At 43.7% G+C, this 26,778-nt stretch overlaps 1 protein-coding gene across 9 annotated transcripts in view; it reads left to right on the top strand.

Moving 5' to 3' along the window:
- The window catches only part of PGCKA1 (PDCD10 and GCKIII kinases associated 1), a 67,291-nt gene that overhangs the window by 25,687 nt on the left and 14,826 nt on the right, over positions 1-26,778 (top strand). For 2 of the 9 annotated variants that reach the window (XM_048848619.2, XM_048848615.2), the window contains exons 1-2: positions 6,713-6,772; positions 17,542-17,599. In XM_048848619.2, the coding sequence (XP_048704576.2) occupies positions 17,571-17,599 (29 nt within the window). In that variant the 5' untranslated portion in view covers positions 6,713-6,772; positions 17,542-17,570. The other 7 variants (XM_048848611.2, XM_048848614.2, XM_075127978.1 and 4 more) reach the window with 7 other exon arrangements.

The raw sequence follows: 26,778 nt of genomic DNA, 5'->3' as shown, positions 1-26,778 counted from the left end.
TGCCATGGCTCATGAAGCCATACACAGGCACCCTGGACAGTAGTCAGGAGTTGTTCAACTATAGGCTGAGCAAGTGCACAATGGTGGTAGAATGTCCATTTGGGCATTTAAAAGCGCGCTGACGCAATTTACTGACTCCATTAGACCTCAGAGAAACCAATATTCCCACTGTTATTACTGCTTGCTGGCGCTCCACAATATCTGTGAGAGTAAGGGGGAGACGTTTATGGCAGGGTGGGAGGTTGAGGCAAATTGCCTGGCCACTGATTATGCGCAGCCAGACACCAGGGCAGTTAGAAGAGTACAGGAGGGTGCGGTACGCATCAGAGAAGCTTTGAAACCCAGTTTCAGGAATGGCCAGGCTACGGTGTGAAAGTTCTGTTTGTTTCTCCTTGATGGAAACCCTCCTCCCCGCCCCCGGGTTCACTCTACTTTCCTGTAAGCTAAGCACCCTCCCCTCCCCACTTTGATCACCACTTGCAGAGGCAATAAAGTCATTGTTGCTTCACATTCATGCATTCTTTATTTATTCATCACACAAATAGGGGGATAACTGCCAAGGTAGCCCGGGAGGGGTGGTGGTGGGGGAGGGAAGGACAAGGCCACACAACACTTTAAAACTCATTGAATGCCAGCCTTCTGTTGCCTAGGCAATCCCCTGTGGTGGAGTGGCTGGGTGGCCAGAGGCCCCCCCACCACATTCTTGGGCATCTGGGTGAGGAGGCTATGGAACTTGGGGAGGAGGGTGGTTGGTTACACAGGGGCTGTAGCAGCGGTCTGTGCTCCAGCTGCCTTTCCTGCAGCTCAGCCATACGCTGGAGCATATCAGTTTGATCTTCCAGCAGCCTGAGCGTTGACTCCTGCCTTCTTTCAGCAAGCTGATGACACCTACCATCTTCAGCCCGCCACCTCTCCTCGCAGTCATATTGTGTTTTTCTGCACTCTGAGATTGTCTCCCTCCATGTATTTTGCTGTGCTCTGTCAGTGTGGGAGGACAGCATGAGGTCAGAGAACATTTCATCACAAGTGCGTTTTTTTCGCCTTCTAATCTTCGCTAGCCTCTGGGAAGGAGAAACATATACAGCTGGTGGAGGAAAAAAAAGGGAGAGTGCTAGTTGAAAAGACACATTTTAGAAAACAATGGGTAGACTCTTTCCTGGTAAACCTTGCTGTTAACATTACATAGCACATGTGCTTTCATTACAAGGTCGTATTTTGCCTCTTATTGAGGGTATGCTGGTTTGGTGTGAGAGATCACTTATGCAGGGCCGGGCAGCAGAATTCGGCTTGCAGGCAGCCATGGTAAGCCACAGTCTTCTGGCTTCTTTAACCTTCATAACATGTGGGAATGGCTTCAAACAGCAGCGCCTTCATTTCCCATACAAAGTAGCCATTGGGTTGGCCATTAAAAATGGGCTGGCAATTTAAAAGGAGGGGCTGAAGTTTCCGGGTTCACGTGCAGCAGACACCGAACTAACACCTCCCCCCCCACACACACACAATTCTCTGGGATGCTCGCTTCACCCCTCCCCCCACCGCGTGGCTAACAGCGGGGAAGATTTCTATGCAGCCACAGGCAAACAGCCCAGCAAGAACGGGCACCTCTGAGTGTCTGCTTACTAAAACCACCCAATTTCACCCGGGTGACCAGGAATGATATCAGTCTCCTGAGGGTAATATAGAGAACTAAAGAACAGATGTTGTTTGAATGCCTGCAAACACCAGGACCATACGCTGCAATGCTTTGTTCTGCAATGTTTCCTGACTATGTGCTACTGGCCTGGCGTGGTAAAGTGTCCTACCATGGAGAACGGAATAAGGCTGCCCTCCCCAGAAACCTTTTACAAAGGCTTTGGGCGTACACCCAGGAGAGCTTTATGGAGATGTCCCTGGAGGATTTCCGCTCCATCCTCAGACACATTAACAGACTTTTCCAGTAGCTGTACTGGCCGCGAATACCAGGGCAAATTAATCATTAAACGCGCTTGCTTTTAAACCATGTATAATATTTACAAAAGGTACACTCAGCAGAGGTCCCTTCTTCACCTTCAGGGTCCGGGAGCAACCTTGGGTGGGTTCGGGGGATACTGGCTCCAGGTCCAGGGTGAGAAACAGATCCTGGCTGTTGGAGAAACCGGTTTCTCCGCTTCCTTGCTGTGCGCTATCTTCCTCGCCCCCAAAACCCGCTTCCATGTTGCCTGCCACTCTTGGACAGAGTCAAAGCACAGGGTTGGGGTAGTGGTGGCTGCACCCCCTAGAATGGCATGCAGCTCATCATAGAAGCGGCATGTCTGGGGCTCTGAACCAGAGTGGCCACTTGCCTCTCTGTTTTTTCAGTCGGCTTGCCTGAGCTCCTTAATTTTCACTTGGCACTGCTGCGGGTCCCTGTTATAGCCTCTGTCCTTCATGCCACTGGAGATTTTTTCAAATATTTTGGCATTTCATCTTTTCGAACAGAGTTCTGCCAGCACGGATTTGTCTCCCCATACAGTGATCAGATCCCGTACCTCCTGTTCGGTCCATGCTGGAGCTCTTCGGCGATTTTGGGACTGCATGGTCTCCTGTGATGATGAGCTCTGCATGGTGACCTGGCCAAGCTGGCCAAACAGGAAATGAGATTCAAAAGTTTGCGGGCCTTTTCCTGTCTACCTGGCCAGTGCATCTGAGTTGAGAGTGCTGTCCAGAGTAGTCACAACTGAGCACTCTGGGATAGCTCCCAGAGGCCAATACCGTCAAATTGCATCCACAGTACCACAAATTCGACCCGGCAAGGCCTATTTCAGGGCTAATCCCCTCATAGGGGGTGGAGTAAAGAAATCGATTTTAAGAGCCCTTTAAGTCGGAAAAAAGGGCTTCGTCGTGTGGACGGGTGCAGGGTTAAATCGAGATAACGCTGCTAAATTCGACCTAAACTCATAGTGTAGACCAGGCCAGACAGAAACAGTTTCAGACAATAGAAGTGGCAGAGGAGAAGGCTCTTGAACTAAGTAGCAAGACTACACACAGGGGCAGAACAAAGAAGGTGAAAGAGTAATGAGGGAAATAAAAAAAATTTCCTTTAGGTTCAAAATAAAATAGTTTTGATAACCACACATGTTCCTAAACCATGAGTTGGGTATTAAAATTCAGTACACTTGTTCAAACAATGTAAATCCAATACTGCCTACAGTCCTGTTCATCTGAAATACCAATGTATGATGCTCTGGCATCAAGGAGAAAGGGTTAAACCTTGTTTTGTTTCACTGAGTAAAGCAAACACTACTCCCTAGGGTGAGAGAGTATTTTCTTGTGAAGAGTACTGGTTGGCTTCATGTAACTTTATACAACAAAAGAGCCCTGCATGGTGCATAAATTCCTTAGGGACTAAATTCCAAACAAAGCAATAGAACTGCAAAGGTGGAGTAATAGTTGCACAGCCTGTACAGAGAGAGCAGAACAATTTGAACAATGGATGCTTTGCATTTGGTCACGGATACAATTTTAAAAAAATCAAACCAACCTAAAAAGGGGCGCAAAACACATCAGGACGGTGAAAATGGAAACAACTGATCACAATGATTAGAAGGTTCCTTCTGCTGCTGCACAAAACTGCACCCAGTGTTTATGCCAAAGCAGGCTTATCATACTTCACTTAGATTTTAACCACGTGACTTTGAAAGACTGTATTTTCAGGAACTAAATAAAAAAGGAAACACAATAGGTCTATCTATGGCATAAGTACTTGGAACAGCCAATGATGGGACATGGAGTTTAGCCTAATCATTTGTATTAAAAATTCTAGGTTAATTTGTAATGTGAAAATTGCTTTCTGCTGGGACCCATGACGACTGTGTGGCTTCCATTCAGTCCCATAAAAGTGCACTCAACCTGCATAGACATGGTAAGCATTACTTTATAGGGCATGTGTCAAATCATATGTCGTATCTTATGGCATGTAAGAGCCTAGCAGTACCTAAATACATTCAGAAGCATGCGGGGGTTTTCTGTCCCTCAGAACAATACAGAAGAGCAGGATATGGAAATATGCCTTTGTTTTATTGACCAGACAAATAGAGAAAGTTTCCTAAAACCACTAAGAGGACGACATCACTAAGCAAGTGATAGATGGAGAAAGAGTACTTCATTTTAGGAGGCAGCCGTGGTTTGTGGAAATCACACACATACACAGTTGAAATTGTAAGTTATGTGAGCGTGCTCCAAACATGATGAAAGTAATAATTTTAAAACATGTTTGACAAGTCCAAGAATTGAAAACAATTATTATTAAAGTTTAAATTTAAACTGAGATTGGTTACCCTTCTGGATGATACTATGAAGAGAAAGAGTATCACTTGATCTGCACGTTCATTTAAATGTCCATCAGTTTTTGCATGTTCTCTTTTGTTACACAAAGTCTCGAACATTACTATGTTTTCTAATGCTAGTCCTTAGAATATTAGGCAAATGACCTTATGAATGAATTCTTAAAAAATCCCTTTTGTTTAACAGAAACTGATCCCATAGATTGTGGTTTAGGCAAAAGTTCAGAGTGGAACAACTTAATTACCTCACATCTAGTAATAGAGATGCTTGCCAAAAACTGTGACTCATCTCGTCTCTTCTCTTTGAGGTTTTTTTGTCTCCATTTCTAGTCAAAGTATATAAATTCGCTTCTGGCAAAAAAAACTATTGTACCTGCTAATCTTTAACGCCAAAGTTTGTCAGCAAATGAAAACAATTCACAGTAACTAGAAAGGCACCTTAGGGTTTAATTCATTAGAACAAAATGTAGCTTCTGCATTTGCTAGCTAAAATCTGCATTCTCTCAATGCAATGTAAGGAGGATGCGGATTTCACAATCAGGTGGAATTGGAATGCTCCGTAGTGTGTGTAAACTCTTAGGCCACATCAAACAGGCAAGGACATGAGGATAACAATACCCTGTTAATCCTAGAACAGATCAGAAATGAATGAGAGTGTTTTTCAGGACATATTTTGTAATTAAGAATGAGCAAATTCATCCACATCAAATATAATAGAACTAAAGTTAACAGAGACAGCACAGAATTCTTAACAAACTGACACAACCAGATGCAAGTTCAAGGGCAAAAAGTCTATTAAAACACTACATGGCATCACTCTGAGAAGAAAGTCTCCATAAACCTATTTACTCCATAGCATCTAATATGCCTTACCCCTAAGGGCACAGAGCAAGGGAAGTAGTTAAGGGTTCCCAGGTTTTCCTCAAATCCCAGGGGTAGTATCAAAAACCCAGTCCACTAGTTTAGTCTCCATGACATAATCTAATTCTGGAGAGCTCAGGCACTTTTTTTTTTTTTTTTTTGGGGGGGGGGGGGGAGGGGAGCGGGGAGCGAGGAAGGCAAAGTAACTCTTTTGGTTGCATAGGAAACGTTCCAAATATGGACTGTGAGCCTGATTTGCATAACCGCAAATACATACACAAAACAAATAATGCATGCAAAAACAGCCTAAAAATAGGGAAGGAACAATGGTGGTTCTGAAATGCTCTGTAGTAATATTTTCCCTACTAATTGCTGCTGAATTTCAGAATGACATTACTAAGGACCCAATCCTGCATGGGGTTCTGCTAACAGGCACTCATAGGCCCATGCGGCGTGCCACCAATGTAACTGAGGCCCCAAGAAGGTTGCATAGTTCGAGCAAGCAGAACCCTGTGGAGGATCGACGCCTGCAAATGAAGTAATATATAATGGCTGTACTGCCCTCAATCTTTGTACACACATTCTACTGTCACTAGTAAGAAACGCATATATTACAAACTTTATAGTCCGGGCCCCATATTTTGCCCTTTTCATGGAATGAGTCTGACCTGCTGATTATATGGTCCTGCCTCTCACAGAGTAGTCTTCCTCTCACAGTCACACACACACTGTTTTTTGTAAAAAGAAAAGGAGTATTTGTGGCACCTTAGAGACTAACCAATTTATTTGAGCATAAGCTTTCGGGTGCCACAAGTACTCCTTTTCTTTTTGCGAATACAGACTAACACGGCTGCTACTCTGAAACCTGTCACTATTTTTTGTGGGATATCTGGAAACAAAAAGTTAATATCCTTTAAAAGATAAAAGTATCTGCATTTTTAAATTCAAATTCTATCATTATATGAACAAATCTACCCTGTCTGTCAATGGTCGGTAGAGACATTTTAATGCAATTTTCATTCAGCCAGGAGCACATATATCAGAAACAACAATATCTTTACTAGGTACATGCAGTATTATGGAAATACCTGAGGCTTTTGCTAAATTTCCAGGTTCATGATGAAGATTCAAAGAGGGGGTTCGGACAAATGTAAAGTGAAGAGAAGGTTCTAGGTGATGATATAAATACCCTGGTCCCTCCAAAAATATACTGTACAACTGCATATTTGAGTATTCGCTGTTTGTTTTTTAAAAGGCCAGTAATTCACACAGGCCACAATCCAATGAAGCATATGCTTTACTTTAAGTAGGCTAGTATTCCCATTTACTTCAATGGGTTAAGCATATACTTAAGTGCTTTGCTGGATCAGGGCTTAATCTGATCTTTTTTTAGAGTGTTTTGAGGGGGGAGACCTGGGAACCCTATTACATTGCTATGGTCAAAGAACCTGGGGCTCATACTGTTTGTAAATGTTTTGCAATATAAACATGAGAAAGAGGCAGCTCCCAAAATATTATTGATTTCCTGAGTCAAAAACATCTGCTTTGTTATTTCAGAAATTAAACATTTAGAGGAATCTGAGTGCACACCCTGGAGTACACCCTAATCGGTAAGAAGATCTTTATTCTCCTATTGTAGGTTTTGGATTTAGTAGCCATTCTTCCGATCTGCCATTATGTCTTCTGCATTGAGGCGCAATAAACATGTCATGGGATTATTTTTCTCTCTGTGCTATCCTATCACATATTCTAATGATGATGATGTGTGGCCATACCTACATAGACTGACAGGACAGGTTCTGAACTGTGTTTCCTTCCGGCCTGATCTTCGTTCTGTAGTGACAACTGAAACCCTCCCTGTTTTCACTTTGAAGTTCAGAAAACAAAACATCATAAAGACGAGATTTTAACTAACCAGGGGTACAGCAGTGACCCACTCAAGTTAAAAGTCAATTAACACAATCCAGAAAAGGGGGGGGGGGAGAGAGAGCGAGCATGAATGTGAAAAGACGGACAACAGGATGTAGAGAAAGAAAAGAGCAGAACAGGATAAGATCTTTGGGATAAGATACCAAGGAACTGAAGAAAAAAAAAAAAAAAAAGAGAGACAGGAAACCTGAGAGGCAATGCCAGGGCCAATAGAGATAGTACTGACCTCAGTGGGTCCCATCTGAGCTGGTTGCAGGCCCCTGGTTCATTTCACCAGAGGGACAAACCCAGTATTCCTATAAATATAGGGGAAACTCTGGGCCCCCTCCAGTAGTTTTTTCAGAACAGAATCCCTTTCAGTCACATTCACTACTTCCAGGTTTATTGCAGTCTTTTTTCACTGCAAGTGGCTCACAGTCTAAGTGTCTTTGTGCCCCGGCAATGTCTCTAGCAGCATTAATCAATCAGAGGCATTTAAAATATCCAGGACAAGATGATTTTCAGGATACCAGGACAGTCAGAACATGACGGCAAGGGGCACATTCCCTAAGTGACCTCAATCCTGTCTTTAAATTCATGGTCCCAAAAAACTCATCTGTACATTTAGAATGGTATCTATAGCCATCCATCCTATTCTCAGGACTCCTCTCCCTTAAATTAAAATACACAATTCTACAGAATGTAGAGGGCTGCCTATACGCAGGTATCCACCAAAACCCAAATTAAAAAGAAGCGTGTGCACCAAACAGATAGATGAACAGCAGAAGGTAGAGCCACCAGCTACCAAATCTGCACACACAAGATTCTAGGCATGCAATATCCTTGTGATACTAAAATTACACATGCAAAAAAACGGAAGGTTCAATTTTGGGCACATACATTTAGATGTTCCTTTAGAACATCTAGCCTACATATTTTATTAAATCTAGAATTGCTGAACCCTTGTTTTGTTTCAAAACTTCTCCAGTTGGACTAGAGATGGTGTGCTATAATTAGTCTTTTAAAAGTTCTGTTAGCCACACTCCCAGCATTACCCATGAAAGCAGGTAAAACCACCATAGACTATTACCTCTGCATGGAGCTTATAAGCAAAGTTTGTGCAAGAGGCAATGTGGCCAAGTTGAGTGACAACTGTGTTGAAGAGGCCCAAATAGAGCTTTGACTTCACAGCAGTATAAAATCATGGCATGCTGCCATGTAGTGGTGGTGAAGTTATGGCACAGAGGACTAATTAAATAGCAGCATTGCTGGTAGACTTGGTCAGGAATTTGATAAAAGTGGTCTTTTTCACTGAACAGGTTTCTCAGGTCTACAGGGAAAAAGAAAGAAAGACCTCTCACCCCAAAACAGCAACTGGATATTCCCCTGGTATGTGAGAGACTCAAGTTCCTGCTCTGAATCAGAGACTTGAACCACTTTAGCTGGAACTGGTTATTCCTGGGTCTCTCTCTGCATTGCAAACGTTCTAGTTTTTGTTCCAATGCAGAATGAAACCAAATATCAAAACATCAAAATTTTTTCATGAAACAGAATTCTTGTTGGCCAGCCAGCGCTAATTGCTAAGAACCAGTCTGTCCTATAGAGTTTTTCCTCACAGTTTTTACCCCTAGAGAAATTAAAAAGAAAACCCCTTCCTAGTCTTCTCGCCCTCTAGAATACTCTGAGCAGCGTCCTTCACCACGGTGTTACATTTATAAAACTGGCATGGGTAAGGCAAAAATTTACTCTAAAATGGTCAAAGAAGAGAAAACAAAAACAAACCTCATCCCAAATTGAAAAAGTGATTCCACCTTCAGCAGGTTTGTGGGCTTTGATCAAGTCTGATGTACTATGCGAGCAAAACCTCCCTCTCTCTCTATTCTGGCTCAGAAGGTGGCTTAACATGTAGTTCTGCTTACAGATAAAAAAACAAACAAAACCTTTTGACTTGAATAACTGTCAACTCTGCAAGTTCATTCCAGGCACTGAAAATCAAGCTGTGTTGTTTTCAGCTCATTCAGCACCAGCCATAATAACTATTTTGTAGGCTAAATTCTGCCCTTATTACATCTTTCCAATCCTCATCAAATCTCCTTGGGGTCGCAAAAATGTAAATAAGGACAGAATTAGTTGATGATACAAGAGTCGAAATCCAGCTCATTCTCATGTTGCTGTATTGACTACACTACTGAACAGTAATGAGAGCATAGGAATTGCCATCAGGGCAGTGTCTCTGACGGTGGCCAGCACCTGATGCGTCAGAGGAAGCAGTAAGAAAACCGTAATATAATAGTCAGCTTGTAACAAGGTGGCATGATTTTCTGTTGACCGGTCCATTAGTACAGTCATCCCACCATATTTCAGTAATGCCTATTTTATCAAGATACCTTTTTATTGTCAGGCATTTTTGAATGCAAGCTTCTCACACTCATTTCTAGCTAGTTCTAGTTTTAATTTTTGCTGTGTGCCTATTTTAATTTAACTCTTTAATCTGAGTTATAACCCTGTTATTTTTCTGGAGTGTACTTCTCTGATCTCAACCTGCCTTTCCTCCAGTTCAGCTGTAATTTGTGTCCTATCCTTTACTAGATACAGAGACACCTTTGTTCTATTGCCATCCCTAACAGATGTCTTTGTCTGAACTGAGTGCTTCTCAGCACCTGTTAGCTTTCTTCAGCATTTAAATAATCCACCAAAATTATGTCCATATTTTGTGCAACAGTTTAGTTCCATCCCTTCTGCACTGGCTCTTCCTGATCCAAAAAACTCCACGGAAACAAATACATTTAAACCCTTCCTCTTCACACCATCTTCTCATCCACACAACCTTGAAGTCTCCCTTGTCTAGCTGTTGCTGCATTTGGAACTACAAGTATTTTTTGAGACAGCTACCAAGAGTCCCTGGATTTACACCTTGTCCTTAATAATTTAAGGCAGGGTTTCGCAACTCATGGGTCGGGATCCAAAACTGGGTCGGCAAAATGTTTCAAAGGGTTGCGTGGCAGCTCCGGTGGCTCCTGTCCCACGGTGCTGGCTGAGCTCACCTTACTGCTGCAGGCACTGCAATCTCTGGGTTCCCAGCACCATTCAGGTTGATGGCTGGAGTCCGAGGAGGACAAAGTTGAGTGCGTAGCACTGCAACCCCATGAGCCAGGTCACAACTCCACTCACACAGATGTGGTCCAATCAAGGGGGCAGGGCCAAACCTGAGTGGCACTGCAACCCCGGAGCTTGCAACGCCCGGAGCAGAGAGCCACAGCCAGCCCCACAACACAGGACAAACATTCACTTTGGGGTGAATGCCAAGCAGGACCCAACCCACTGGGGGGCAGGATTCGACCAAAACTATGCCAGGGCCTCCACCCCCAGACTATTTACTGGGTCATGACAGGCCATAAACGTTTACAGCTGGGTCCTGAGCCCAAAACGATTGAGAACTACTGAGCTAAAGTTAGCTCCCATGCTGAGAAAGGCATCAGACGGAGCAAGTACAAGGAAGTCTGAACTGCATGGGAGTTTGGTGCCAAGAAGAGCGTGATGCTGAAATAACTATTAGTGGAAGAAAGCATAGAAAAATCATTAAATCAAAACTTGGAGGTAGAGAACTAGCCATAGATTAGTCAAGGTAGGGACTATGCAGTTCAGTTGGCCTGAGCCAACTTCCATTGAACTCAATGGAAAGTCCTCTGTTTACTTCAAAGGGAGCTGGAAAAGTCCTAGCGTGCATAATATATTACTATTTGCCTTGTGGCCACATGTATGCCCCCAGTGCAAGAAATGCATGTCCCTCAGCATCTTTAGGAGAGAGTTGCTGAACTGGGGGAGGCCCAATTACTTACAGAGACAATGTACAGGGGCACTCTAGGACACACCTACCTGAGAAAAGGCCGTCTTGATCCTCCAGTTGATGAAATCAGTGTCACGGCTAAAGGACACACAGAGCAATATCAGTACCTGGGTAGGTGGTGACTACAAGAGACATTAGAGGACTTGTCTTCACAGCAAGAAGGTGGTAGATCCCACAAGACATGTACTGAAACTTTGAGTGCGATCTGCTAGGGAGGAGCCTGCGGTTGTGGTACAGAATGGTACCAATAATATAAGGGAGTACAAGAGGGAGGTCCTGGAAGCTAAATGTCCATTATTAGGAGACAAAAATAGTTTAAAGATTGTCACTAAAAGCCAGATACACAAGGAACAGAATTGCCATTTTAGATCACAACTTTTCTGACTGTAAATCCATGTTAAGTAGCCACATATTTTAAAATAAAACATTAAAACTTAAGCATCTCTAGCATGTATTAATTCCCATATGCCTCCCTCCTAGCATACCCATACACCAAGTCAAACAAGTTCACTACATGACATTTTCCTAATGATTTCCTTAAAATGTCCCTGAAGCATAATAGCAATGGTCCTTTGCATTCCCCAGCCAGGGCTGCAGCTAGCTGTGTTTCCAAAGCTATGGAGCAGATAATCAGACCCGCTTAATGCAAAAAAATTCTGCTTCTACTGAAGAACAGATAAACTCAGAATCTTCGGAACCTGGGCTTTAGCCCAACCACTGTCTTGGTTTTGTTTATATTTTCATGCCTTTCCTCACAACCCATGCACTTGCCTCTTCATTTCTTCACTGAAAGGGGCCTGGCATAAAACTCACAAGCTGCCTCCTCCAGCAAAATGCTGAATTGGCCTGCAAGGGGTGCTGGGCAAATGAGTAAGCACGTCCTTCTTTTCCCTCCAAGAGAGTCAGTCCATTGTGTATCTGCAATGCATGGAGTCTCCTCGGAATTCAGAGTCACCAATCGGCTGCTAATGCTCAGTTTCTAACATGGCAGCCCACTGCACTATTGCTATGCCATTGGGCCTCAAACTCTCTCTGGTGTCAAGTCTAGCTATCAGACTTGGAAGTTATCATTATAGACAGCTTGTCCTGAATCCTTAATGAAGCTGCTATCAACATATCTGAGTCATTCTACAGCCTATTATATGGCATTCATCTGATCAGGCTATTTTAAAGCCTTTTAAATAGTGTCATTAGAGACCATTAGTTTTAAAAGACGAAAGTTCTAGATTTTACTTCCCATTCTAACCCCATTATTTGGTCAGTAACACCTTCTTAGAATCATAGAATATCAGGGTTGGAAGGGACCCCTGAAGGTCATCTAGTCCAACCCCCTGCTCGAAGCAGGACCAATTCCCAGTTAAATCATCCCAGCCAGGGCTTTGTCAAGCCTGACCTTAAAAACCTCTAAGGAAGGAGATTCTACCACCTCCCTAGGTAACGCATTCCAGTGTTTCACCACCCTCTTAGTGAAAAAGTTTTTCCTAATATCCAATCTAAACCTCCCCCACTGCAACTTGAGACCATTACTCCTCGTTCTGTCATCTGCTACCATTGAGAACAGTCTAGAGCCATCCTCTTTGGAACCCCCTTTCAGGTAGTTGAAAGCAAATCCCCCCTCATTCTTCTCTTCTGCAGGCTAAACAATCCCAGCTCCCTCAGCCTCTCCTCATAAGTCATGTGTTCTAGACCCCTAATCATTTTTGTTGCCCTTCGCTGGACTCTCTCCAATTTATCCACATCCTTCTTGAAGTGTGGGGCCCAAAACTGGACACAGTACTCCAGATGAGGCCTCACCAATGTCGAATAGAGGGGAACGATCACGTCCCTCGATCTGCTCGCTATGCCCCTACTTATACATCCCAAAATGCCATTGGCCTTCTTGGCAACAAGGGCACACTGCTGACTCATATCCAGCTTCTCGTCCACTGTCACCCCTAGGTCCTTTTCCGCAGAACTGCTGCCTAGCCATTCGGTCCTTAGTCTGTAGCTGTGCATTGGGTTCTTCCGTCCTAAGTGCAGGACCCTGCACTTATCCTTATTGAACCTCATCAGATTTCTTTTGGCCCAATCCTCCAATTTGTCTAGGTCCTTCTGTATCCTATCCCTCCCCTCCAGCGTATCTACCACTCCTCCCAGTTTAGTATCATCCGCAAATTTGCTGAGAGTGCAATCCACACCATCCTCCAGATCATTTATGAAGATATTGAACAAAACCGGCCCCAGGACCGACCCTTGGGGCACTCCACTTGATACCGGCTGCCAACTAGACATGGAGCCATTGATCACCACCCGTTGAGCCCGACAATCTAGCCAGCTTTCTACCCACCTTATAGTGCATTCATCCAGCCCATACTTCCTTAATTTGCTGACAAGAATACTGTGGGAGACCGTGTCAAAAGCTTTGCTAAAGTCAAGAAACAATACATCCACTGCTTTCCCTTCATCTACAGAACCAGTAATCTCATCATAAAAGGCGATTAGATTAGTCAGGCATGACCTTCCCTTGGTGAATCCATGCTGGCTGTTCCTGATCACTTTCCTCTCATGCAAGTGCTTCAGGATTGATTCTTTGAGGACCTGCTCCATGATTTTTCCGGGGACTGAGGTGAGGCTGACTGGCCTGTAGTTCCCAGGATCCTCCTTCTTCCCTTTTTTAAAGATTGGCACTACATTAGCCTTTTTCCAGTCATCCGGGACTTCCCCCGTTCGCCACGAGTTTTCAAAGATAATGGCCAATGGCTCTGCAATCACAGCCGCCAATTCCTTCAGCACTCTCGGGTGCAACTCGTCCGGCCCCATGGACTTGTGCACGTCCAGCTTTTCTAAATAGTCCCTAATCACCTCTATCTTCACAGAGGGCTGGCCATCTCTTCCCCATTTTGTGATGCCCAGAGCAGCAGTCTGGGAGCTGACCTTGTTAGTGAAAACAGAGGCAAAAAAAGCATTGAGTACATTAGCTTTTTCCACATCCTCTGTCACTAGGTTGCCTCCCTCATTCAGTAAGGGGCCCACACTTTCCTTGGCTTTCTTCTTGTTGCCAACATACCTGAAAAAACCCTTCTTGTTACTCTTGACATCTCTCGCTAGCTGCAGCTCCAGGTGCTATTTGGCCCTCCTGATTTCATTCCTACATGCCCGAGCAATATTTTTATACTCTTCCCTGGTCATATGTCCAACCTTCCACTTCTTGTAAGCTTCTTTTTTATGTTTAAGATCCGCTAGGATTTCACCATTAAGCCAAGCTGGTCGCCTGCCATATTTACTATTCTTTCGACTCATTGGGATGGTTTGTCCCTGTAACCTCAACAGGGATTCCTTGAAATACAGCCAGCTCTCCTGGACTCCTTTCCCCTTCAAGTTAGTCCCCCAGGGGATCCTGGCCATCCGTTCCCTGAGGGAGTCGAAGTCTGCTTTCCTGAAGTCCAGGTTCCGTATCCTGCTGCTTACCTTTCTTCCCTGCGTCAGGATCCTGAACTCAACCAACTCATGGTCACTGACTCCCAGATTCCCATCCACTTTTGCTTCCCCCACTAATTCTACCCGGTTTGTGAGCAGCAGGTCAAGAAAAGCGCCACAAGAGCCTCACAATAGACTAAGCAGCATATTACAATGTAATTCATATTAAGTTGCATCAATGTTAACATAAAATGAACTCAGTCTGCAGCTGGATGTACTTCCACATCTCTTTGCCAGTCTAGGACAATGCCTATTACTCCCATAAGAGTTTGGAAGTGCTCATGCTCCTTGTAGTCTAAGAACACGAGGCAAGACACTTTTCTGTACAAAGTGGTACAGAAACATACCCATTGATACATGTAGTATGTATACAGAATCTGATATACCTATTAATTATTAATGATTATTATTATTACTGTGAGCAAGCTGACCTAAATTAATACTACGGCAATGGATTAGCTGGTGATGTCAGACACCAGCAATGCTAGCCAAACAGGATATGCTGGCACACAAGAGTGAGCTGCCAACTCAGCTCAGAGCTGGCTCTGTTTGTGCATTCCAGTGATGTCTTTTAGTGGTACAGAATCCCAGCAATGTGATCACCCCTGGCTAGAATGACCAACTGTCCATCTTCTGATCACTCAAGTAATAACTGATAATGCAGTGATATTACAGAGTTATGCAGTATTACAAACAATGACCAGGTAGATGAAGGGTATTAAAATGGGTGAGTAGTGGACATGATGTGACTGCTGCTCACTGAACCAAATATGGTTTGCAGACTATTAACTTGTCCTTCCGCTCAGCTGTTTGCTGGAACTACCTATTGCCCCTTGTCATACGTTTAGACTTTAAGCTCTTTGGGGAAGGGACTGCATTTTTAGACATGTATATGATGCTTATCACAGTGGGGCCCTGATGCCTGACTGGGGACTCTAGTCGCTACCATAGGACAAGTAATTAATAATAGAGGGATAAGTCACTATGAAACTGGGACAAATGAACTTCAGCAATCATAAGAGATTAAAGTAAACTCAGGAAAGACTTCTGAAGAGGAAGTGAGTGATTTTTTATGCTACCCGGCATATTTGTTTGTCCCGTGTGCAAACTAGTTAACGATTGCAAGGGATTTACCCTTTGTCCCACTCTTCCTTTTAATAATCTCAAATAAAAATTATATTTTAACCTTATGTGGTAAATAGTGGGGTGAGGAGATGCTCTTTGACTTCTTGTTTTGGGTGGTAGACGAGGGAAATCAGACAGGACATATTCTTCTCTCTAAACCTGAATAAATATTTAAAATCTGTTTTTAAGGGTGTAATAATGTAAGGGATTGGTTTAGATCTCATTATGTTTTACTGATCGGTGTGATTAATACCCACCATGTGCTTCTGGTAATAAGTGCCTTAGAAGTCTGTATCCCCTAAAAACGTCCTCCATGGAGATGGAAAGGAGAGAAACTACACATAAAAAACAGAGATTAATGTGTGTGTGTGTGTGTGTGAGAGAGAGACAACAGAAGAGTATGAGTGTTTGCTAGAGAAACACAGAGACAAAGAGAGAAATGAAGAGAAACAGACGAGTATTACATAGTGTTACACAGCTCTTTTCAAAGCTGAGGTATCTCAGAGCAGTAACTTGGATACTAGCTGTGCAGTGACTGTAAGCAAACATGTTAGTCATTAAGGATCTGTCCTGCAAGGCGCTGAGCACCTCCTGCCAGGTGCAGAGCACCCACAACTCCCATCAACCTCTGTGAGACCTAAGGGTACTCAGTACCTCACAGGAGGCACTCAGCACCAAGCAGGACCAGGCCCTAAGTACTCAGCAGTAACTCACACATGCAGCCTTGGACATTAGAGCCTGTTTTATCGAGAGAAGGAATGTTGGCCAGGATGAGAGAGAAAGCTGGAAAGAGGGAGCAGCATTGCAAGAGCACGGCACTTTCAGGTATGGAGAACAGCCTGTAAGGGGGCCCCCTTATAAAGGAAACAAAATAAAATACCTGGCTGGGAAATACCTCTCTTCCTTTCCTGAGAAAAACAGCCAACATATACAACACCTCTGACGGCGCTCAGGAGGGTTAGAAAAGCTCCCACTGGGGAGAGAAGATCTAACGCTGCACCAAGAGAAAGAAAAGGAAGGATTTTACATACAAAGTTATGCCATTATGGAGCCAGGAGAACATTCTAGGGAGGAGCCAGCAGGGCTTGAAATAACCATGAATGATTACTACTTGTTTTATGGGAAGCTCAGCTAGGCAACAGCTAGCATTCACAACTTCAAAAATATGATTTTTGCAGAAACCATCGCCAAGAGTCAACCTTAACTACACCACACTGGTGTCAGGCCACCTCCGAAGCAGCATTAAACAAATACTAACATCTGCCAGGAAGTGTCTGTCAGTGTTGGGTGGGAACATTTAAACTTTGCTTCCAATGGAAGATCTTTGCCCATTTGTAGCTGCTGGTCAGTGAGTCTTCAAAAAGAGGAGACGGGAAGAAAAGAAGGTGCAAGGGGCAGAAGATATCACGGTGACCATATAAAAACATTAATAGAGAAGGGGAAGAGGGTGAGGTGCAGAAAGGGAGCTGCCTCTGATGTACCAATGCCACCAACTCAAAATTTTTACAAGCTGGCAATGCTGCATTTGATAAAAATTCTTGATATGATTACTGCATATATTGAAACCAATTAGTACATATTTTTGGACTAATACAGTACAGACCAACCCTGTCCTGTTCAGCACGGTGAGTGGGAGGAGGGATACTAGCAGATACACACTCTGCTCCAGGCATCTTGCCAATCAGGGCAAGTTTCCACTAGTCAGGACTTGGGCTCCAAGTGGTGAGGATGCATTTTCTTACTATTCAGAAATGTGGCTGCATGCACCCCTAACTAAAGTATGCACCTGACGAGAATACATGCTAGACACATCACTTGGCCAGCAGACTATACTCCCCCAGGGGTGGCCATTGTGAATAAGCCAGAAGTATGACAACAATTAATTTTTAGCATTTAATATTTGAAGTAATTTGCAAGTAAATTGTAATAATTAATGTTTGCAATAGCATATTGAGATCCTGGGATGAAAAACACAGTAAGTCGTCTTATTATTATTATTGCAAATATCTTGAATAAACAAACAACACATACATATACTTTCAGATGTCACCACTCAGCCAGATGTTAAAATCATGATCAGCCAACTCCCATTGCCTATTTGGTAAGTATGCTGTAATTTGGAGGATAATTGATATTTTTAAATACTGATGGTTCATTACAATGTGCACTGTGTTTGCTGTCAATTGTTTATTAATGTTAAGTTTGATTACTATGTTCCTGTGAATTATTTAAATAATAGATTTGTCATTTCCAGGAAAATGTGGAGGTAAACAAAACAATTCTGCTTAAATGTCACCTATTCCATTTTGTATTCTTTTGTTTTCTTGTTACTCTGAATGTTTGTATGACAACAGCAACTTTGTTGTTTAAGGGTTCTGCTACTTTTGCTTTATGCCCTTGCTGAAGTAATAGTCCTGTTTGTGAGAACACAACAATTCCCGTGACAAAACTTTTATGTCACAAGGCGCTCCCAAATTCATGGTCCATTTAGGTCAATTTCACGGTCATAGGCTTTTAAAAACAGTAAATTTCATGGCTTCAGATATTTAAATAGTAAATTTCACAGTGTTGTAACTACAGGGGTCCCAACCCAAAAGAGAGTCATGCAGGGGGGTCGCAAGGCTATTGTGGGGGGGGGCCAGGTATTGCCACCTTCGCTTCTGCGCTGCTTCAGGTGACGGTGCTGCCTTCAGAGCTGGGCTCCCAGCCAAAAGCCGCAGAGCTTCCTGCAGCCAGGGGAGGTTCTCGGAGGTGGGTCTCATTTGGCCCCAGGAGCGGCCCCTGCAGGGAAGGAGAAAGTCCCATCCCCCCCCAACCTGGCCTGACCTAGCAGCTGGAGCCCTGCACACAGTAGGAACCCCCAGCCCTGCTCCTCCCTCACACTAGCCAGATTTCACGGTCTGTGACACATTTTTCACAGCCATGAATTTGGTAGGGCCCTAGTCATAGAGGGTTAATATTTTTGAGTAGAATAATCCTCAAAAATGCAAGAAATGGCAATGGAGCTGGGCCTATACAGTTTGAAACAACAAACGAGAATTAGTGAGGAAGGCACCAATTCTCATGCATGGTAGTCTCCAGCCCCATTCAATACTCACCTTGCCAAAAACCACTTCTACACCAGGCAATCCACACTGAGTCTAAATAAAATCAGTTCCCTGACTTCTCCTCTCAAGGTCAAAATTCTGACAGCCCAATACGCTCTGAATGGCACATGAGAGTCTACCGTAACTCCTCTCAATGCACCCCAGTACAACCATTTGTGTGTACAGAAATGATAGTGTGCAGGAATGGGCTCAGGGCAAGGGTTTGGGGCAGAGGAGGGGTGCGGACTGCAGGCGGGAGCTCCGGGCAGGGGTGCAGACTGCAGGAGGGAGCTCAGAGCAGGGAGTTGGGGTGCAGGAGGGGTGCGAGATGCAGGCAGGGGGCTTAGAGCAGGGAGTTGGGGGGCAGGAGAGGTTCAGGGTCCAGGCTCTGGCCCGGTGCCGCTTACCTAAAGCGGCTCCAGGGTGGCAGTGGCGTGCACCAGGGCCAGGGCAGGCTCCCTGCCTGCCGGCCCTCGCCCCAGGAAGCGGCCGGAACCACGTCCCTGCGCAGCCCGGGGGGTGGGAGGGGTGTGGCCCACAGGGCTCCGCGCACTGCCCTTGCCACGCCTCCAAGTACCTCCCCCAAAGCTCCCATTGGCCGCAGTTCCCCGTTCCCGGAGGCAAGGGCAACGCACAGGGCCCTCTGTCCCCTCCTCCCCCTGGGCCTCAGGGATGCGGTGCCAGCCGCTTCTGAGAGCGGCGCGGGGCCCGCGGCACAGGCTGGATCCGGCCTGCAGGCCGTAGTTTGCCCACCCCTGAGTTAAGACAACATTTACATACATACCAACCTCAAATATGCTTTACCACTCAAACATCATAATTAGAACTGGTTGAATAATGAAAACCTATTTTCATATACACACTCAATTTCTGAAGTGGTTTTCATTTTGAAATGTTCAAACTGGATTTTTTTCTTTTGTTTTCTTTTTTAAATTTTTAGGGGGGGTTAATTTTCAATTTTTTAAAAGAAAACTTTTTGAAAATGAAGTGGTTATTGAGACATTTTGTTTACCAGAATCCCATGAAAAATGTTTTTAAATTACAAGAGGCCTGATTTTTTAAGATGAAAAATTTCAACGTCAATTTATTTGCAAACATTTTAAAAAGCCCATTTTTAAATCAGTAAAGTAGCTGTTCAAAAGTTTCAACCAGCTTTAATCATAGTGCCCAAACACATATTGTCTGCTCAACTCCATCTCATTTCCACCATAGAAGCACCTGCACTGTGCACACCGAATCAATGATAGAATATCAGGGTTAGAAGAGACCTCAGGAGGTCATCCAGTCCACCCCCTTGCTCAAAACATCTAAGTCCTCAGTAACATCTAAGTAACAGCTAGAGCACTCATCATAGCTAAAGACAAATGACCACAAAACACATGCAATGGTGAAGTTTGTATATGAAAAAATATGAGGTCAGACTTGAGCTTGGGAAGGAGCAGGCATAGGGTGGGAGTTGCTGCAAAATCAGGCTTGAGAACCAGAGCTTGCATACATATAAACCCCATCTCAGTAGTGCAACTGTGGAGGAAGAAGGCATATGGATTAGGGACCAGGGCTCCCTGCTAGGCAGCTTGTCTTCCTGCCTTCCCATAGTCAGAAATAGGGGAGATACATGTGAAGAGGAGGACAGATGAGGAGTTAGGGAGCCAGGCTAGGCAAGAGGGGAGGAAAAAAAGCAGCTGGTGGATCCAGGCAACTCTGGAAGTGTTTTGATGCAAAGCAAATTAAATTATGACAATTTAGGGAAACTGCTCTTTTGGGGCCTAATTGTGACCCCGGCAATGCTCCTATGCAGGGCACCAAAGTGGCATAAGCATTTCAAGGGCAGCAGCATGGTGGGCAAGACACACTGCCACTGCGGGTAGAGCTTTGGTAGTTCTGACATGGAGGGCAAAGTGAATTGCACCAGGAAAAAGACTACTGTAGCACTTACTTTCCTTACGGAGCAGTGGGGGAAGCAGGAACTAAACTGTGACCTGCAAAGTCACAATATGGTCCCTATTCTACTGTTGGTACAGCGCAGCTACATGCTTCCTCCTACTGGGGATGGATTGCGAGGTGCCAATCCAACCTTTTATGTTTAAATATAAAATATGAAAATGACTTCTCAAGTTTCCTTGTGAGAAAGGGTGTGGGTATGCAGAAAGAGGGGTGGAATTTGTGGTGATAATGTTTCTTTGGCTCCCTGTAGCCAAACATACATATGAGAGGTCAGGACCAAAATTCAATAAGGGATCATTTTAAAGTCTGTCTTCTACCCAAGCTAGTAATTGCTTTTCTAAAAAACCCGATAATTACATGGAAAATTAATTTTCCTTTAATGAGTATTGTGGTTAATTTCAAGACTAAATCTGGTTATTAAAATAGGAAGTAGAGGGATTTCAGGCCTGTTTTAAGTACAAATCTTAATGCAAATTTAACTATGGATTTGCTACTGATGCCTCCATACCAAATTATGCTAATACAGGCATAGTTTGGGTTAGAAACCAAAAGGAAGTTACCAAAGAATTTTCTCTCATTTTAAACTTAAACATTCTACATAGTTTTAATTTCTGTAACATTTTGGCTTTAACCTGTACAGTAAATAGGGACCAATCCAACAAAGCATGTTTAACTTTCAGCACATTAGTTGTCCAAATGACAGGGACAAGTCTTTGCTAGATTGGGGTTCTAAGTAACTTTTCATAACATTCTCTCTCTCTCCTTTTACTAGCTGCTGGTGTTTCTGTGCCTTATGTTTAATAATCTCCCACCTTTCTATTCCTGTGTTTGTTCTCTCCTCTTGCCAGCTCTATCTGCTGTTCCATAATCTTTCCATTCCTCTCTCACCTATTTGTCATTGATTTTTCCCATCTTCCTTATCGCTCATTCCTTTGTCTCCACCCATTACTAATTCTCTGCATTACCCCACTACCTAACCACACCCCTGCTACTCTCTCAGACCTCATACATATGCACCCGCATGCATATCCACAATGTAACCTTTGAAATCTTAAATGAGATTCTGATACCTACACAGCACAGAATACAAACCAGAGTTCGTGCTAGGAAAAGCCCACTAGGTGTTTACAGCTGCTTGCATACTTAAGGAGGATATTAATGCCCAAAATCTATTGTTTCCTCTCTTCCCTTCCCCCCTCTATTTCCCCCACAATCTATTCTCCTCCCACACTTGCTTCTGAAAATGTCAGGTGTTTTTGAGGTGTCTGCATGAGGCCTAAGACAGTGATAGAAACTAAGTGAAACATGGCTGGGTTACCTTGGCAGTGAGGCGTAGGCTGCTGGACTTCCTTTGACGTAGCCCTAAGCAGGGAGGGTTTGTGCACTTTGTAGGAGGAACGGGAACTGTTCAGGGCGTGCAAATTGGTGCTTCTAATCACTGACAGGCAGGAGTTTGGGGTAGTGGAGACACAGTAGGCTGATGCAGCGGGAGCAGAAGCCAGCAGGGTTTTGCACTAGCTGACTCCATCTGCATTAGCCTGCCCAGAGAGACACTGCAGTGCATTAGAGAGAGGGGAAAAACTGGCCTAGCAGCCCATTGAAGTGACCAATATATTAAATGCCTGGTTACTTGGTAGCCCACTGGTTTAGTTTGGAAGAAACATGCAAAAGTTCAGATCTCATGCCAAACTCTTTGGCGTGGAAATCAGGCTGGATTATCTTGCAAAAATATTTTCAGTCAGATTTCCAGTTCTTACTGGTCTGGGCTGAGTCAAAAATACCATTTACATTTCTTCTCTCCTGGCACTTCTGTTTCCACTCCTAGCCAAAACCAGGAAATGGGTAGAAACAGTACATTAACACAACTAAAAAAGGATCAGCCTTTTAAAACCACAATAAAGTTTTTAATTCACTTCAATCATTATTTTGCAAGAGGCTGCCAATTGTTTTTTCTTTCATTGGAATAGTTTGTCCTTCCTTATTCATGATGTCTTCTCACTTGTATTTTTTTGTTTATCCATATTACATATCACAGTTTAAACATACAATACAACCTATGTTATTACACAATACAAAGTCAGAAGTATTATGTTTCTCACTTCTATTTAATCAGATAGGGGGGTTATTATGTATACTCAGCCTTGCATTTCACATTTCATTTACAGAAGTTACAATTTCAGAAGTTAGGGTACATTCCTCTCCCCCCCTTATATACACTTTTCAAGAAAGGCCTCATTCCATTCTCTTCACCTTGTATGGCCAGATTGCAGAATGCTACTGGTAAACATTTAAAAAGGGAACTTTTCCGCTTTTCTTGTGTCTATTTATTAAAGGCAATATCGTTCCTTCTGTTCCACTGGGATTCAAGCCCTGTCACTATTTCCTCAATCACCATGACTACACGGTGGCACTTCTCTGACTGTGTAAAATGGCAGTGTTCCCAAAATCTTCTGCTAGGAGAAAAAAAAAAAATCAGTCTTCCTATATCTCTTCCCTAATATTAGATTTTCCTCTCTCCATCATCAACCAACTCATCCATTTCAATCTCTTGTCAAAATTCAATACAGTAGATCAGGGGTCGGCAGCCTTTCAGAAGTGGTGTGCCGAGTCTTCATTTATTCACTCTAATTTAAGGTTTCAGGTGCCAGTAATACATTTTAATGTTTTTAGAAGGTCTCTTTCTATAAGGCTTTAATATATAACTAAACTATGGTTGTATGTAAAGTAAATAAGGTTTTTAAAATGTTTAAGAAGCTTCATTTAAAATTAAATTAAAATGCACAGCCCGCCGGACCGGTGGCCAGGTGCCGGGCAGCGTGAGTGCCACTGAAAATCAGCTCGTGTGCCGTAGGTTGCCTGCCCCCAGTAGTAGAATTCCTGAGGTGTTTGTAACTCTCAAATGTTCATACCTCTGAACAAAACATTACGGTTGCTCTTTCAAAAGTTTACAACTGAACATTGACTTAATACAGCTTTGAAACTTTACTATGCAGAAGAAAAATGCTGCTTTTAACCATCTTCATTTAAATGAAACAAGCACAGAAACAGTTTCCTTATCTTGTTGCATCTTTTTTATTAAACTTTCCCTCTTTCAAGCAGTTTACGTTTAACACAGTAGTGTACTGTATTTGTTTTGTGTGTGTGTGTCTTTCTTTCTCTCTGCTGCTGCCTGACTGTGAACTTCCGGTTCCAAATGAGGTGTGTGGTTAGGGTGACCAGACAGCAAATGTGAAAAATTAGAACAGGTGGTGGGGGTAATAGGAACCTATATAAGAAAAAGACCCAAAAATCGGGACTGTCCCTCTAAAATCGGGACATCTGGTCACCCGATGTGTAGTTGACTAGTCTGTTCATAACTCTGAGGTTCTACTGTATAAATGAATTACAATAGCTGGGGTGTTTTTTCTATAGAATAATAGAATATCAGGGTCGGAAGGGACCTCAGGAGGTCATCTAGTCCAACCCCCTGCTCAGAAGCAGGACCCATACCCAATTAAATCATCCCAGCCAGGGCTTTGACAAGCCTGACCTTAAAAACTTTTAAGGAAGGAGATTCCACCACCTCCCTAGGCAACGCATTCCAGTGTTTCACCACCCTCCTAGTGAAAAAGTTTTTCCTAATATCCAACCTAAACCTCCCCCACTGCAACTTGAGACCATTACTCCTTGTCCTGTCCTCCTCCACCACTGAGAATAGTCTAGAACCATCCTCTCTGGAACTACCTCGCAGGTAGTTGAAAGCAGCTATCAAATCCCCCCTCATTCTTCTCTTCTGCAGACTAAACAATCCCAGTTCCCTCAGCCTCTCCTCATAACTCATGTGTTCCAGACCCCTAATCATTTTTGTTGCCCTTCGCTGGACTCTCTCCAATTTATCCACATCCTTCTTGTAGTGTGGGGCCCAAAACTGGACACAGTACTCCAGATGAGGCCTCACCAATGTCGAATAGAGGGGGACGATCACGTCCCTCGATCTGCTCGCTATGCCCCTACTTATACATCCCAAAATGCCATTGGCCTTCTTGGCAACAAGGGCACACTGCTGACTCATATCCAGCTTCTCGTCCACTGTCACCCCTAGGTCCTTTTCCGCAGAACTGCTGCCTAGCCATTCGGTCCCTAGTCTGTAGCTGTGCATTGGGTTCTTCCATCCTAAGTGCAGGACCCTGCACTTATCCTTATTGAACCTCATCAGATTTCTTTTGGCCCAATCCTCCAATTTGTCTAGGTCCCTCTGTATCCTATCCCTGCCCTCCAGCGTATCTACCACTCCTCCCCGTTTAGTATCATCCGCAAATTTGCTGAGAGTGCAATCCACACCATCCTCCAGAACATTTATGAAGATATTGAACAAAACCGGCCCCAGGACCGACCCCTGGGGCACTCCACTTGACACCGGCTTCCAACTAGACATGGAGCCATTGATATAAACAACTCCATTTCTATTCACAAGAAAGGAGTTTCTCTCCTTTTGGCTACAAAACAAACTAGAAGTGTCCTAACACTGCAGTGGGATTAGCAGCGGATGACATTTGAGCAAAAGAGAGCCCAACTCTCATTTAATTTCCTCTGGTGACAATAACTTTATTACAGTCATGGAGTTATTTCAGATTTACAGACTGAAAATCTGGCCCTTTATCTCTCAGACGAGCAGGAGCCAGATTAAGTAGTACCACAGGCTGAAACAGATTCAAATCTGGTTCTTCTTTTTTAATACAAAAGCAGAAATGTTTTTCTAGCTTACACACACACACACATTGTGAACTCCAAAACAGCGATACTACTACTGAGCACTTATGTAGTCCTTTACAGTTTTTTCCAAAGCACTGTAAAAAGCATTAACTAGTCCTCATAACACCTCTGAGGTAGGCATTAGCCCCAGTTTTCAGATTAGGACAGGGAAGGTGAAGGTCAACATTTTCAAGTGAGTGATTAACACTGGGCTCCTAAATTTATGTAATGCAAGTAAAAGTGGCTTGATTTCCAGAAGAACTGAGCATGAACAAATGCCACTACAGCCATCCTCAGCTATCCCTTCTATTTAGGTACTTAAATATGAAATGTAACCGCCCAACAGTAGGCAGCCAGCATCAGACTCAGCAGGGGGCTGGCTAGAGTAAAAACGGGCATAGGACGAAGCAAGAATGGAAGCAAGGGCAGGCTAGAGCAGGAGCACAGATAAACTATCAGAACTACTAGGCTTGTGGCACCTTAGAGACTAACCAATTTATTTGAGCATGAGCTTTCGTGAGCTACAGCTCACTTCATCGGATGCATACCGTGGAAACTGCAGAAGACATTATATACACAGAGACCATGAAACAATACCCCCTCCCACCCCAATGTCCTGCTGGTAATAGCTTATCTAAAGTGATCATTAAGTTGGGCCATTTCCAGCACAAATCCAGGTTTTCTCACCCTCCGCCTCCCCCCACACAAACTCACTCTCCTGCTGGTAATAGCCCATCCAAAGTGACCACTCTCTTCACAATATGTATGATAATCAAGGTGGGCCATTTCCAGCATAAATCCAGGTTTTCTCACCCCCTTACCCCCATACACACACAAACTCACTCTCCTGCTGTGGGAGTACTCCTGACCAGGTACTGAAGTTGAGCAAACTAGAAAGACTGCTTCCCTTAGGAGTCTATGTACCTGCCTTAGGATCACTCAGGTGGGTTCTTGCCTGTGGATTGGCTGAACCTGGGTAAGTGGCACAGGGTCTAAAAGGTAATTGCCTCCTATGACTCATCACATGCTCTGGCTCAGGGACTCATCAGGTTTAAGCAGGCTCAGGCTCACAGGAAATTCAGGGATGACTCATCACACTCAGGTTTTAAAATGTTGGTTTAAGTGACTTGCCCAAGATTACACAGCAAGTTTGATGGCAGAGCAGGGGTCAGAACTCAGGATTTCCTGCCATACTTTCCATCCACTATGCTATAGTAGTTCTCTAAGTAAATTAATATCTCTCATCAGTCCTAGGCTTTGCTAGCAACTGGGGAAAATTATTGGTTAAATATTCGACATGGTTGGAGGATAAATATTTTCACAAAACATTTAAAATGAAACAAAATGCTTATCACACAAGGCACAGTCAACCTGTAGAACTCCTTGCCAGAGTATGTTGTGAAGGCAAAGATTAGAACAGGGTTCAAAAAAGAACTAGATAAGTTCATGGAGGATAGGTCCATCAATGGCTATTAGCCAGGGCTGGTGTCCCTAGCCTCTGTTTGCCAGAAGCTGGGAA

Source organism: Caretta caretta, chromosome 4, assembly GCF_965140235.1.
Source record: "Caretta caretta isolate rCarCar2 chromosome 4, rCarCar1.hap1, whole genome shotgun sequence".
NCBI classification, from domain to species: domain Eukaryota; kingdom Metazoa; phylum Chordata; order Testudines; family Cheloniidae; genus Caretta; species Caretta caretta.
Note: the sequence above shows the minus strand (reverse complement) of the source record. Positions and strands in the feature narration are given on the sequence as shown.